Here is a 14035-nt window from a genome sequence, read left to right as displayed (position 1 = left end):
CGTGAGTGCTCCACTCCGCGTGCATGTAAAAGTAGTTCACATGTCAATATCAAATTTATTCGCGTCATCTCAAGTAACAAAAACAAAAAAAAAAGGAGTTTGACCATTGTCAACTTGTACTCGTTCAAGCTTTAGGGATCAAACATGCATCCATGCAAAAATACCCTGGGCAGGGGCAGAACCACCATGCTAGCACACGTTTGATCAACCATCCAGAATTGAGAGTTGAGTGCGGCACAGGTGACGGCTGCTACTTTTGTTGATGTTGCTGCTGCTGTTGGCGTTGCAGTTGCTGCTGCTGCTGCAGAAGAGCAAAGCGTCGGTTTAAGGCTTCAACCCGTGTTGCAAGTTGCGCCGTGAGGACTGAGAGGGCATCTCCATCGCGAGCGTAGTCGACCCGGGCCACTTGCTGCTCTAACATGGCCATGTGACCTTCCATGGTGCCCAAATTTTGCGCAAAACTGGCAATGACCTGATGCAGGGAGCTGGGCTCATCCAGCTTGGCACATTTGGCCGGGGGCTCTGACGCATCTGCACTAACAGTCCCTAGCGGGCTGCAAGAAGATGGTACACCCAAGCCACCCAGAATCCAGGCTCGTTGGTTACTCGTGAGCTCAGTCCCTGGTTGCTCCACCTCAATAAAACTACACTGCTTGTCCATGGCCAAGTTGGCCAGGGCATCAGCCTCGGCGTTGTTGTGGCGAAGGGTGTGTGTCATGTTCATCTCACAGGGCAAAGCAATGCTTCTTGCGTGGTCAAAAAAGGGCTTGAGGGTTGCCGACTTGACAGCATATTGGCCTTGCATCTATGTCGGCAGTCCGTGCCGTATTGGCAGGGAGGACAGGCACATACCAATGTGGAAAGCAGAACACTGTAGGACAATGTCGGCGACTTGTTCGCCCTCCTCAAATCAAACAACAATGCAAGCGGTCAAGTTCAGGCGCTTACGCTCAACAGGAAAGTGCTTACCTGACGCACAATGAGTTGCGAGTCACCGACCACCTGCAGGCCTGCGGGTGGCTTGAACAAGGTTGCGGCCCGAAGGCCCATGATCAAGCCCATGTACTCGGCCTCGTTGTTGGTCCAGCCAGGGTGAAATTTGGCCACCTACAGCGATTATGGCGTGAGTCTCCGGGAAAAGCCAGCAAGGTGAAGATCCAGCCGTGCGCAGTCCAACCTTGATGACCACTGCTCCATGTTGGTCTTTGAGGAGGGCACCGGCACCGGCGGGTCCGCCCGATCCACGCTTGTTGTCCCGCGCGCCGCCGTCAAAGTGAAGCGTCCACGGACTGGGCATGACAGTAGATGCAAACCAGCGACCCTGGCACGCTCTGAATGTGTCGCAGTCAACGCCACGCCACCGCCACCTCGCCTGCCCTGCCCGTTCTACAAGCTGAGTCAATCTCACAACAGCACCACCACCACCACCCACCACCATGCGCTGCATCGAGTTTTAGCACGGAAACAATTCTGAGCAAACTCTCAACAGTCAAACGTGTGTGTGTGTGTGTGTGTGTGTGTGTGTGTGTGTGTGTGTGTGTGTGTGTGTGTGTGTGTGTGTGTGTGTGTGTGTGTGTGTGTGTTGATCTGAGAATTGTCAGCAAGCCATTTGCCACAGCACAGCACGAAACAGTTACAAATCAAGAAAAAGAAGAAGAGCGCACTTCATGGACTTGGGTGTGAGATTGCGGGGCTTGTGAGGTGCGGCCGGGTCTGAAGAGGCCGGTCATGGCCGAGGCAGCTGCAAAGGCTGGCGCTAGAACAGCATCAGCAACGTCAGAGGCGGAAATTGAGGTTGTGTGTGAGCTGCTGGAGGTAGCCTTTCACCTCATTACCTACGTTCGCAATCTCTATCCTGCGCGTGCGTTGAATAAAGAGCCTGGACCGCACGGGGGAATTGTGCCCGTCGTCCTGCTTTTGCTTTCCTCAAGGGGTTTCGCCAAATGCTGTTGTGGTTGTCACTGCTTGCTTCTTGATAGATGTCTACGAACGCTGTCTCAAATGGGGCGTACCCGTGCCGGTAAGACCGGCAACCCACCCCACCAAGAACTGCCGCGCGCCTGTGCACATCACTCTTGGCCTATTTGCCGTGCAGTGCATGACCTGTGCTGACTCGCCTCTGAATTTTGTTCCGTCGAAACAGAAAGCCCGTCATCCCGACGTGGTCTCTTACTTTCAGTCTGTCCTCGCTGCATCTAAACCCTGGTTCTTGCAACGCACAGCCCGCTCCATCGCCATGCATATCCTTGACTCGGTCAGTTGCCTCTAGTCTTTGCAGATCAACGTCCATGACCATCAGCTGTTGATCGGGTGCAAAGCGTCGCTGAAACTCACTTGCTTTCCCCCGCCAGGCTCATCAGCCAGTGGAACGTTTTGTATTTGATGTTGGCGCATTGGCGTACGTGCAATTCCGCCACCCGCGTTTATTTTCCGATCCTGCGCCTCCTTTTGACTGGTCATGCGCGCCTTGGCGCACCACACCTCTTTTGATCCAGGCAATCTCAAGCCCAAAGCTATGCGGGGCAACCAGAGGCCTTGCTTCGAGCCGTGTTGCTGAAAATCAATACTTGTGATGCGGCCTTGGCTCCGTTACCAGATGGATGTACCTTTGCCATCTATGTTCTCACCACTCCTGAAGTGGAACAACGCTCTTCTCAGGTCAGTCTAGCTCAACCAGAGCTCAGCTCGACGCTGCGTTGGCTCAACTCGAGGTACTCCACTCACTCCATTCTGAACTTGTACCACCCACGACCGTCTTGTCTCGGGCTTCTTGAAAGCAGGATTTGACCATGCCTTGGCTGAGTGCAACGCCGTTGGAGATGCGTCTGAGTAGCGACGACGATAGCACGCCAGCCTCGGTGGCTCATCCTATCAAAACTATTCAGCTTGGTGGTACAGAATTAGCAGTCTACGTCGAAGAGAGCGCTGTTCGCAAGCAAGCCACCGCCACCAGAAATGCTGCGACCCTTGAGAGTACATGAAGCTCTTCGAGCCTCTGTTGCCAGTCATTTGAGACACCCAGCTTTTTGCCGCAGGACTCAGTCTGTGACCATTTATATTAATTTATCCTAGTGAACCTGATCATCAAGACGTCTCTCGACCATTTTGATTGCAATTGAACGTGTGGCGATTGAATGTTGCACCGCGAGCCTCAATTTGGGCCCCCCAGAAGGACTTCAGCATGGCTTCAGACGGCGAAACAAGATGACAACCATTGATAAGCAGCCTACAAGCCAGAGCGGAGTGCCTCATCGCTCATGTTCATCATCAACTCAGGATACGTGGTGACAACGTAGTCCTGAGCGTAGGCGGCCTCTCGGTGCTGCAGCAGTTGCTGAATCTCGCCGGGCACCGAAGCGCAATCGATTGCCTGACAAAGAGGGCAATAGTGCGAGCAACAGCGCAAAAAAATCATAAAAAATAAAAATGAGTCGGTGCATATCACACGAAACATCTCTGGCCGAGGTTAGCAGGAAAAAACAAACCTTCTGGTAGTACTCGACAGCTTTCTTGCCGTTTTGCTTCTGCATCTCGAGCTCAGCCAAGCGAGCATATGCCTACAAATTAGTGAGACAATTTATTTTAGAAAAAAAAAGAAGGATGAGTTGGCCCACGACGTTGGCGGTTCCTGCGCTCGGCGACCCTCGCCGCCTGATATGTCGATCAAAGCTGTCGTACCGCCTCGCAAAGGGGATCGATCTTGAGCGCCTGTTCAATCAGCTCCTGCCCCTCGCGCAATTTGCCCTGCTGAATCAGCACCATGCCCTAAACCAGCGAGCAGCGAGCAGCGAGCAATCATGCATAACCACAATGATGAGGACAAGGTCAGCCAGGGTATGTATGCAGCAAGATGTGAGTTGGAGCCAGATATGTACCTTGTTGACAATGGCATTAGGGCTATCCGGATCCACGGTGAGGGCCTGGTCAAATGCTTGCTCAGCAGCCGCGAGCTGGCCAAGGTTCATCAACACCTGACAGAATGAAAAGAACACAAGTTGCCCGAAAGTACACGAAGCATTGAAGAATGAGAAAAGACATGCACCAGCTTGAGATGGTGTCGAGCAAAAGCCACAGCGCTAGGCTGCCCATGACAGGATTTATCGATAAAATAAATGTCAATGGTACACACACCTCGCCCTTGAACTGGTGCATGATTGCTACATCGGAGAACTTTTCCAGGGCGCTGTCCAAAAGCTGACCCGCCGCGGCTGGGTCAGTCTGCAATGCCTTGAGCACGACGTGAATGTAGGGGATGTACGAGCTGTAACAGGAAACAGAACGAGGTGAGCTCCGTCATGTCAGTCCTGCCATAGCTGCGACAAACGAATACGGACAACCAGACACGCACGTGTTCTTCTCCATCGCAATGGCCTTTTCAAAGTCGGCAAAGGCTTCAGCTTGGCGGCCTGTTTGTGCGTGAACCTGCAAGCCAGCACAAGATGCTTGAGCAAGACATTGCATTGTCGTCGCCACGCGGACATATGTGGGGCCATGTCAAGATTGAATAGTCATGTCATGAATACCTGGCCGCGGCAAATGAAAGCAAAGGGATTGCCAGTGGCAACAGCCTTCTCAGCATCGGCGATGGCTTCGGGGGCGCGACCCTTCTCCAAAAGCACGGTGGCACGACGGATCAGAACAAACACGTTGTTGGATGTGATCTCGTGGGCGGTATTCAGCAACTCCAAGGCCTGCCAGGCGAACCGATTGGAGGCGCAAGGTCACATTGGAGGTGAGCACGAGTGTGCGTTGAGAGGTGGTTGGTCGTGTCAGCGTTGAACAAATACCTCGTCGTTGCAGTTGGACAGCATCTTGAAAGACGAGAGATACGTCAGGGCCAGGGTATACATGAGTCGAGTAATGTCTGTTTGCTCTGCGTCTGTGATCCAAGTCACGAGAGTGTGAGAGTGCGTGGGAGTTGGCAAAGAGTCACGAGTCTTCAGCTGTGCGCGTGATTCAGCCCAAGATGCGTGTATGTGCGTGCCATTTGCCGTACCACGCAGAGTGTCGACAACTTGCTGGTAAGCACGCATGGCCTCTTCGTACTTCTTGTCCTTGACGAGGCGCTGCAAGGATACATGAATCACCATCATGAAGGAAGGAGCATGAGAAGATAGATAGCAATGCAAGGGCTTGAGCATGGCAGGGCAATGACATACGTGAGCCAGGCGCATGCGTGTCGAAATCTTTGCATCTGGCTTGTCCTGCTCCTGCAGCAGCTTCTCCAGCTCTTCGACGGTCGCTGACTCGCGCGGGGGGCGACCAAAGGAGTCAAAGTGTGTCTCGATGCTGGTACGAGCGGGAAGTCGCTTGGGACGGTTCTTCATAATCTTCGGCAGCTCCATCATGCACAGCGTGTTGAGAACGCGCTCCATGGCTTGTTGAGTGGCCTCGTTGCTGAAGCGCTCGATCCAGAGAAGAGCGGAAAAATCAAACATGGCCTCACGCGGCTTGCCCATGTACTCGTAGGCCTGTGCACGGCGGTTTAGAGCCTATAGTGTCAAGCACGTCGACGCGAGCCCATCGACCATGGTCAAAGCGCACGAAGAAAGCATCGGTTTCACAGAAGAAGAAAAAAAGTAAGCAAGCCATGGACAAACGACAACCGCGACATGGTTCTATCCTCCTACTTTGGCATAGCGTGGGTCGATTTTGAGAGCGCGGGTGCAATCGGCCTCGACGCGCTCGTATTGTTTCTGTGCAGATATTAACCAGAAAATCCAGAAATTAGGGCCATCGGGAAGTACAGATCAAAAGTTGAAAATAGTAATATGAAACGAGGATCCTCCTCATTGCGCCTGGTGGGCCAGACCAATGGATTTGAATCGCCCGGACGCACCAAGTTCAAGTAAGCAGCGGCGCGGTTGCAGTAAAGGGCGGCAGCTTCCTTGTCATCACTGGCGATGAGCTTGAGGCCCTTGGAGTAAGCGGACACGGCATCGCTCCATTTCTTGTTCTTGTACGCGGCGTTGCCTTCCTTCTTGGCAGCGAGGGCAGCTTGCCGGGCCTCCTACATTGCCACCAAAAAGTCAAAAATTGAGGACCCCGCTGTTTGACTGGGCGCATGCAACGCTGTGTTGAGTCGTGGGCCGAGATGGCTTTAAGGTGTGTACGCACAGCAGCTTTATCCTCGGGGGATTGACGAGCCACTTCCTCGGGCTTGACTGCCGGCGCCGGCTCGGAAGTTTGCCTAAGAGGAGGCATTTGAGTCAGATGGGTACGCTAACCGATGCTCGGCCACATTGCACTGTGGCGAGTCAAGGCGTTGCCTGGTGTTTGTTTCAGAGGGCGTGTGCGTGCGCGAGCTTCGAGGCGTACATGGAGTCGTGGGGGACAGCAGCGGCCACCTGGGAACCGTCGTGTGTGGCCGTGCGCGTCACGGCATAGTAAACACCACCAGCCACTGCAGTGGCAGCGGCGGCACCGACCGCGTACTTGGCCCATTGAGGCAGCTCCTCAAACGTTTGGCGCGCCGAGGCCACGAGCGAAGTGGCACTGGCCGACCCTGTAGAAGAAGAAGACTCGGCCATCCTGATAGTCTAAAGTGTGCCGCTTTGCAATCCTTAGAACTGAGAACAAAGTACACCCGTAATCACACACGAGAATGAGAGGGACCTTGGGTTACTGCCACAGGTCTGGCACCTCGACGCCCTTCTGCCCACACCCTCGCAAAGACTTGTTCGTGTGTTGGCAGGGGGCAAGGACGAAGCATCAAGGCCAGAGGGCAACCAGGCGACGCAGCCAGTGACGCAGCGGTACATCCACCAAATCAGCAAGCCTATGTATAAGTGCCCTGCCCCATTTCCATACTGCCTCGCTTGCCTTTGCCCAAGAGCCGCAGCCGATATCCCGTCTGTAGTCCGGTGCCCGCTGCCAGTGTCGCCAAAGCCATCAGACGACGCACGGACTGGCCATGTGACCTTTTGCTGTTCTTCTACCTTGTGTGCTTCTGCAACTGCAAGTCTGTGTGTGTCGGGCTTGTCAGACGGTGCTACTAAATGTTATTCTCGCTGGCGCCACGGTGCAAGACCTCTGCAACAAGCAGAAGGAACCGAGAGCAATGAATGAACCGTCTGACAAAATGGGAGACTGGGAGACTGGTGGATACTGATGGATACTCATTCGAATGAGTTTTTTTTTTTTTTCGGTGACGAGCTGAGCTCGGGTGGATCGCGCCTCAAAGAATCATTGGGTGACAGTCTTCCCGGCAGTGTCTATCCTTTTGGGGTTGGCGCGCCAGTAGCTGTGCCTTTTTTTTTGGTATCCTTTGCCTTTTTTTTTTTTTTTGCATACCTCTTATTGGCCAGGCTGCATCATGGCTCAAGCAGAGAATAGCGATGAGTTGCAGTTTGAAGAGGGTGCGTCACGCGAACATGCTCACACCGCCTGGCAGAGGACAGACAACTTGATTTTGCCTACAGTTGCACCAGCTCTGGCACCTGACGACGCTGCCCGGTGTATGGCACAATCTCATAGGGCATAATCGCATGATTCTTCATTTGCCCGAGGTCAAGATGATTCTTGAAAACATTATTTCAGAACGCCGGCAACAGGTGGCGCCACAACTTCAAAAAACGTTTGACTATGCTAGCCGGTTTGCCAGCTATCGCGCTGATGCCTATCAGACCAAAGAGGGTCAAACCTCTTCATTGGTCCGCGGGTGCGTAAGCGCGTGCACACGTCCCCGTCTTCTGTGTGCACGTCCCTTCTTTCCTCCCTTCAGTGATGCGCTCTCTCGCTTTCTTGCTTCCATGTCCCTCTGTGAGACATCGATTCACTTTGAACCTGTCCTTCGACGTGAGCTCGAAATCCTCATGATGTTGGACCGCCGTGCTCTCTCTTCAGCATCATCGATAGCCGCGAAGGCCTTCATGATTTTGAGCGGATGCAGCTCGCCAATCTGTGCCCGCAGAGCGTTGAAGAAGCTCGCTCCCTCATACCGAGGTATGTTCACTGTGTCTGACATCTTGGGTTCGTTGCTCCGTGCCGGTCTGATGATGCTCTGTCGTTCGGCTCTGCCGCAGCCTGACGGACGACAAGATTGACGAACATGAACTGCAAACCTTGCTTGATGAGCTGATGAACAACCGTAATTTCAATCAGTAAAGGTGTAATGTGTCACCGGTCCCGAGCAGGCGTGCAGACGAGCGTTACCTGTGTGCATGTTCTTGTGCATGTACCATGTCGAGCTGGTATCTGTCTGTCACTCTTGGTGCTTGGTGCGCCGGGTTCCAGACCTTGTGTTCTACCGTGTGCGGTCTGTGTTGTAGAAGAGTTATGAATTGATAAGCTGTATGCCTGTTGCTCCCGTCTCGACTTGATTGCCTCCGGAGCGTTGTGTGAGAGAGAGTGAGTGGGGAAGTGGTCGTTGCAGCCACCCTCTCGCTGACCCCGTGTTCAAGTGCGAATTATAATGTTTTCATGTCAAAGTTTATTACTCGCACGTTGAGCTTATGATTTACGTTACGAGCAAGTGTTTATGATTGTAATGTCGAAACATCACATCGTGTGGCGTTCACATCCGGCACCTCCTTCGACAGAGACAACTGATACGCTTGTTGCTCATTCCGGCACCCCAAGGAGAGGAAGGTTTACAGGAACACGAGTCAGCATTTCCTAATATTATGTAAATTGACATCTCAATTCGAGTCTCCGCCGAAATGAACAAAAAATTAACGAAAAATACATCAAAAACCAAAACTGGGAAAAGAACACAATCGTATGCTGCACATCCTACTCCATCTGGGGTAGGCGCGGGGCATCGCCCAGACGGCACGCGTGAAGCAGGGCGAGCAAGGAAGAAGAAAACAAACGTTGCCCCGGCGTGCGAGGCGTATCCAGGCTCAAGCCATTAAGGTGGCAGCATGCCCCTGCGAACGAACGAACGAACGAACAAAAAGACGCACATATGCACGTATGAGCAACGAGACCGGGGGCGCAGCGAACAAGCTGACATGTCAACGCTGAGACAGGTTAGAAAGCGTACAGCATGGTCGCGCTGGTGTGACGCAGAGGCAACACCGGCTGCCTGCTCGTATGGCAAGCCATCCTCCACGTCCAATTCGGCCAGCTCAAGCCCACGGCGTTTCGCATACTGGGCTTGCTGCTGAGAAGTCGGCCTGCATGCAAGCAAGCTATGAGGATGACAAGGAAAACGGGGCGCTCAACTACATGTGGACAAAGCACGTGCACGCTTAGCACATACGGGGGCGAGGAAAGGTCCTTGTTGTCCAGAGTCTGACCACCTCGACGCTGGCCCAAACGGCAGGCCATACAGCAGACAAGGAGGAGAAGCGTGGCTACGACGGCAGCGCTGGCGATGGTCACATCGTTCCATTCCAATCCCAGAAAGGCATTTCGAGTCGCACGAGCACTGTCAGTTTCGGCATTAGGCCCAGTACCTGGTGCGCCAGTGCTCACAGGACTTTCAGCATCGCGCACTGTCATCGCCCGAGCCTCAAGCGTGTGTGTACCCAAGGCAACGGGGAGCACGAGACCATACTCATTTAGGCGCGATGCGGCCTGAACGGCGGCAACACTGGTGGTGAAACCGTACACGTCGATTGTGAGGTCTATGCCCCCCGTGGTCGGACCACCAGCGGCGACGGGAACATTGCTATTGCCGGAAATCAATCGAGTCGGCACAATGTTTTCCAGAGATACACCCAAGTTGTTGGCAACAATCTGGCGCACGACGCTGGTCCAGCTGGTCGACCACTCGCTCATGTCCATGTCCAGGAACACCAGAGATAGGCGTACTACAAAGTTGGCCGGCACCACAGGGGGCGCCGAGGGCCCGGCGGGGATGGGTGTGGTGGAGGTAGCGACCGAGCTGGTACTGTCTTGGGGGATGGTCTCGGCGTCCTCACACGCACAGATCGGACATCCATATCGATCAAGGCGGCCAACCGTCGTCTGTCCTCGGCCACACTCACAAGGGACGTACACACAGGTGTGGGCAGTGGTGCTGCTCACTGATTGAGTAGTAGATGCAGGCAACATCGAAGCCGAAGCAGTTATTGTTGCCGGAGAGCCGGGCACGGTGGTAATGAGCGCTGCGTCCCCTGACCCTGAGCCGTCGTCATAGTCATCCAGCTCAGAGCTGGCGAGGGCCGTGCAGAGCGTCGTGCATAGGCAAACAGCAACAAACAGCCAAACCCGTCCGGGGTTCGTGCCAGCGCGGCGTGCCAAGGCAACCGGCATGGTTCTCTGGGTGTGGCGCTGATGCAGGGATGAAGGAGCCAGGATCGGGAAGAAGAAAGGCAGGCAGCGCTCAGACGGGCAGTCGGGCGCTCATCCGTCGGCGACTGGCTCTTGACACCAAAGTCTGTTGCTCTTGAACAGACGGGCGTTAGAGAAAAGTGGGACGAGCCATCGCGCATACAGCCCACGCGCACACGCCTTTGTGAGTAGCATTTCTTTTTTTGCCAATCCGGCGCAAGTGACCGATGGCATGGGTTTGGACCTGGTTGCTGGGGCGGCGAAGGTTTGCTTGCCCTCTGTGTCGCGCCCCATTCCAAACTTACGGGCGATGGTCACCGAGCTCTCTGATGATTCCAAGCCTGCATGCATGGTTTCTGAGAAAGGGTTTCCGGGCCCACGGACACAAAGTAAAATACTTTTTTGTTTCCCACACACGCTCAAAGGCTGCATCGTTGTCGCTGCCAGACGCAAGATGGCGGGGGGAGGTTGCTTTTGGTGGGATGCCGTTGGATAAAAGGGAAAATGCAGGGTTCTCTTGTCAATTCAAACTACAAGCATGCTTGTACACAGGTGCAAAGTGGGCATAAAATACAGCTTGTCGCGTGCGAGCAAAAGACGGAGCGAGAGAGAGAGAGAGAACGAGAGAGGCCTTTGGGAAGAGAGAGGTCTGGGGATTTAAAGAGAGTTGGAGAGAAAAAGGGAGAGTTAGGGAGAGTAAAGGGGTGTGCGAGAGAGGTGGCCGGTCGCTTCAACGCCTAGAGTGCCCAGCCCCAGTGTTCATGTCCGTTTGGCTCTCATTTCAGATGCGTGGTCGTCGGCGACAGCATCCGTATCATGCCGTCATCGTTTGCAGCACCACCACCAGTGAGCAAGTTAAAGGTACAGGGGCCTTTGCTCAGCTTGCCACCGATGCCGGCTCTGTGACGAGTGTGAAGCCAATGATCCAGAAGCACAGAAACGTGGCCAGGGCCTGCATGAGTCCTTCAGTGAGAAATTGGTTGGCCGTGATGTTGAGCGACTCGAGCCGTTCCTTATGTCCCAACAACACTTGCGGCATGCCAACGGCAGTTGCAAAAAAAACCAAAAATCCACCGTAGCCCTCTAGAGGCAGAAAGCCACACACGGCACCCAGCACCAAGCCGATAGCCTGCCGCAGCCAAAACACCCGGTCCAGGTGCTGTTCCCGTGCTGACTCCATCAAGACGATTTCCAATAATAAAAAAAAAAAATCAAGCAAGACAAAAAGAAGGAGAAGACTCACTCACACAACAGCCAGTCAGTAAGCTTGAAAGAGCAGAGCATGAGGCATCTGACAATTTGTCAAAAGCAACAGAAAAAAAAAAAGGTGCTCACAGCATCAAATATTAGCAGGGTGTTCCGGTGTCGAGCGACCCGCGCCCTCGCGTCGACCCCGTATCATGGCTGATGAGGACATACAAGCGGTTCACCGGGTGAGTTTTTATCCACGGAATAGTTTGTCGGGGGGCGGCGTTGGGCTATTTGGGTTATTGCCTTGGGAGAGTTGACTCATCTCGCCAAACACACAGGAGGAAGTGGATGCCTTACTCGCCATCTTCCCCGAGGATGTCGAGGCCATAGGCGAGAGTATTGTTTTGGACATTCGGCGGGACTGCCAGCTACAAGTACACCTCCACGCTGAATATCCAGCCAGGTGTGCCCCGGACCGATTCTTGCGGCTGTGCCAGCTCGGCCCGTGTGTGCACTTGCGCGGCTCTTGCTCATTGTCGATGCTTGCGGCTCACACTGTCAGTCGAGCACCAGACTATGAACTGAGCGCCAACTGGCTACATCATCCTCACGGACCCGGGTTGCACGACCTACTCACCTCTACTTTTGTACCCGTACGAAATCGGTGGTTGCGAACCGTCGTGCGCTTGCTCGCTGCCAAGCACGGCGAGCGCACGCGTGTCAACTCACGCTGTTCGGTGCATGGTGCATGTAGGGCAACCCCGTTCTCTTTGAGTGGATTGAAGTACTTCGCGAGTACTTGGAGGACCACTGCCCTCTTGACGAGCTGGATGGCGAGGTGAGGAGCGCACACGGGGTGCTGAGATGATGACGCCATCGCGTGCTGTGACATCCTCTCATCCCTGTTTGCTTTTGGACGGGAGACCGAGCAGACAACCACCACCACCACCAGCAGCTTGCTACCTGGGCAAGCGGAGCCAGAGCTGGCAAGCGTTCCCGAGGTCAGCTTGGTGGCGCACCATAATGGCGTAGAGTCGACGAGTGGTGCCGTGTTGAGGACATTCCTTACGCTTGACACATCCTCATGGCACACATGTAGGTCAAACCAAAAAAGGTACTGCCACCTCCACCGGAGACACATACGGGGGATCCCATCTTGGATCGCAAGTCCAGCTTCCAAGTAAGTCTACTTGTCACACAAAATGATTGCAGCTAGACGTTGCCAGCTGCTTCCTGCTCTCTCACAGGCGCACCATTCATGCCTTGCCTTGAACGAAGGGTCACGTGGCTGAGGTGCATTCTCTTTTGGAAATCAAGAGCTTTCGCAAGGCTTTGCTAGCCAATGGCAAGATTGCACGCGCCACCCACAACATGCTTGCGTATCGCATCTGGCACGAGCCAACGCAAGGCTATCTTCAGGACTATGATGATGATGGAGAACATGGTGCAGGGTCGCGCATGCTGCATCTGCTTCAGGTTTGTGAAGTGTATCTTGTTTTTGTTTGCGTTGCGTGCGTGTGTCCTTATGGGACGGGACCATCGACTTCACACTCCCCATGCCCGAACCGGGCTGGGTTGCAGATCATGGACGTCAAGAACGTTGTTGTCATGGTCAGCCGCTGGTATGGAGGCATCCACCTTGGACCAGATCGATTCAAGCACATCAACAATGTAACCCGGTACGTGTCGCCCATCCAGAATCGCTTCTTGTGCACCCAGACGTTTGCTGCATGGGCACATACTCGGCACGCTGCTGTGCATCTACCGTGGTTCATTTCTGGTCTGCTTGACACGGTTTTCAATGGGAATGACGGACGTTTCAGGGGTGTGCTCACCCAGTTCAATTTCGCAGACGAAACAGGTGGGTGCAATTGGAAGAGATCCCCTCAGGGGAAAGAAAGCGGCGTGTGTGTGTGTGTGTGTGTGTGTGTGTGTGTGTGTGTGTGTGTGTGTGTGTGTGTGTGTGTGTGTGTGTGTGTGTGTGTGTGTGTGGAAGGCACGCGTGCACGACGAGCAGGTACTGGCTGAAACGTTTGCTTGCACTTGCTCAAACCGGATTTGCGGGACCTCGCCATGCTCATCATCAACGTAGGCGGCAAGGGAAAGAAGAAGCGCTGAAACATTATTACCGACCCCAGCGTCAAGTGCCAGGTCCATACAAGCCCTCGCGCTGCTCATGCTTCGGGGCCATAAACATCCGACGTACGGACACCTTGTAGTTGAAAGCCGGGGTCCAGCTTCTGGCCTGTAAGTTAGCAAAGCACGATAAGATCCAATTATCTGGTAAGTCGGGGTTCAGATGGAGGCTTTGAGGGTCATCTCACCTTGAACCTGATGCAACAAGGTGACCTTGTCTTTGAGATGGTCGCGTGTCATCTGTCTCTGGGTCTCCAGCTCCTGGCTACCTGCACGTTGAACGTGCCCACAGCATGCCACCAATCAATCGACAAACCACAATTTCATTGAGTTCTTATTCTCACGAGCTGCGACCGATCGTCACGCAAGGAGAATGGCCAGGCTTCGCCAAGGGACCGGAGAGCGAGCAGAGAGCACGGGGAAGCAGAATGCAACGATGAAGTTGCTGGCCGAGGAGGCAAGCAGAAAAAGAATCGTACTTTGCGCA

General features: G+C 54.0%; 3 protein-coding genes across 3 annotated transcripts; 1 reads left to right on the top strand and 2 right to left on the bottom strand.

Moving 5' to 3' along the window:
- Window positions 1–250: 250 nt before the first annotated feature.
- MONBRDRAFT_23479 (uncharacterized protein) lies at window positions 251–1297 on the bottom strand (the record flags this gene model as incomplete). Its single annotated transcript, XM_001743627.1, has 3 exons — window positions 251–805; window positions 970–1107; window positions 1178–1297. 3 exons carry the CDS (start codon window positions 1295–1297, stop codon window positions 251–253), a joined length of 813 nt encoding a protein of 270 aa, XP_001743679.1.
- A 1801-nt stretch (window positions 1298–3098) lies between these two features.
- Window positions 3099–6978, bottom strand: MONBRDRAFT_31492 (uncharacterized protein). Its single transcript, XM_001743626.1, has 16 exons — window positions 6939–6978; window positions 6319–6569; window positions 6228–6269; window positions 6118–6190; window positions 5840–6010; window positions 5631–5696; window positions 5160–5492; window positions 4997–5066; window positions 4788–4879; window positions 4524–4691; window positions 4349–4422; window positions 4132–4261; window positions 3876–3971; window positions 3679–3765; window positions 3486–3557; window positions 3099–3370 (listed from the first exon to the last, which is right to left on the bottom strand). Exons 2-16 carry the CDS (start codon window positions 6528–6530, stop codon window positions 3227–3229), a joined length of 1830 nt encoding a protein of 609 aa, XP_001743678.1. The 5' UTR covers window positions 6531–6569; window positions 6939–6978; the 3' UTR covers window positions 3099–3226.
- A 4643-nt stretch (window positions 6979–11621) lies between these two features.
- MONBRDRAFT_23477 (uncharacterized protein) lies at window positions 11622–13530 on the top strand (the record flags this gene model as incomplete). The annotated part of the gene is made up of 9 exons (XM_001743871.1): window positions 11622–11654; window positions 11751–11875; window positions 11975–12065; window positions 12167–12250; window positions 12512–12592; window positions 12691–12888; window positions 12994–13091; window positions 13236–13429; window positions 13505–13530. The coding sequence occupies 9 exons, from the start codon at window positions 11622–11624 to the stop codon at window positions 13528–13530; spliced, it is 930 nt and encodes a 309-aa protein (XP_001743923.1).
- Between the last annotated feature and the right edge of the window lie 505 nt (window positions 13531–14035).

Source organism: Monosiga brevicollis, genomic scaffold, assembly GCF_000002865.3.
Source record: "Monosiga brevicollis MX1 MONBRscaffold_4 genomic scaffold, whole genome shotgun sequence".
Lineage (NCBI taxonomy): Eukaryota > Choanoflagellata > Craspedida > Salpingoecidae > Monosiga > Monosiga brevicollis.
This window is presented reverse-complemented; position numbering and strand designations above follow the sequence as displayed.

Bases quoted from the DNA above. Each gene is read 5' to 3' on its own strand.
- MONBRDRAFT_31492 (XM_001743626.1), bottom strand. From the start codon at position 6,530: ATGGCCGAGTCTTCTTCTTCTACAGGGTCGGCCAGTGCCACTTCGCTC. The intron at 6,191-6,227 runs GTTAGCGTACCC...GCCTCCTCTTAG, and splicing joins TGCAATGTGGCCGAGCATCG to GCAAACTTCCGAGCCGGCGC. The intron at 5,697-5,839 runs GTGCGTCCGGGC...ATATCTGCACAG, and splicing joins CCGCTGCTTACTTGAACTTG to AAACAATACGAGCGCGTCGA.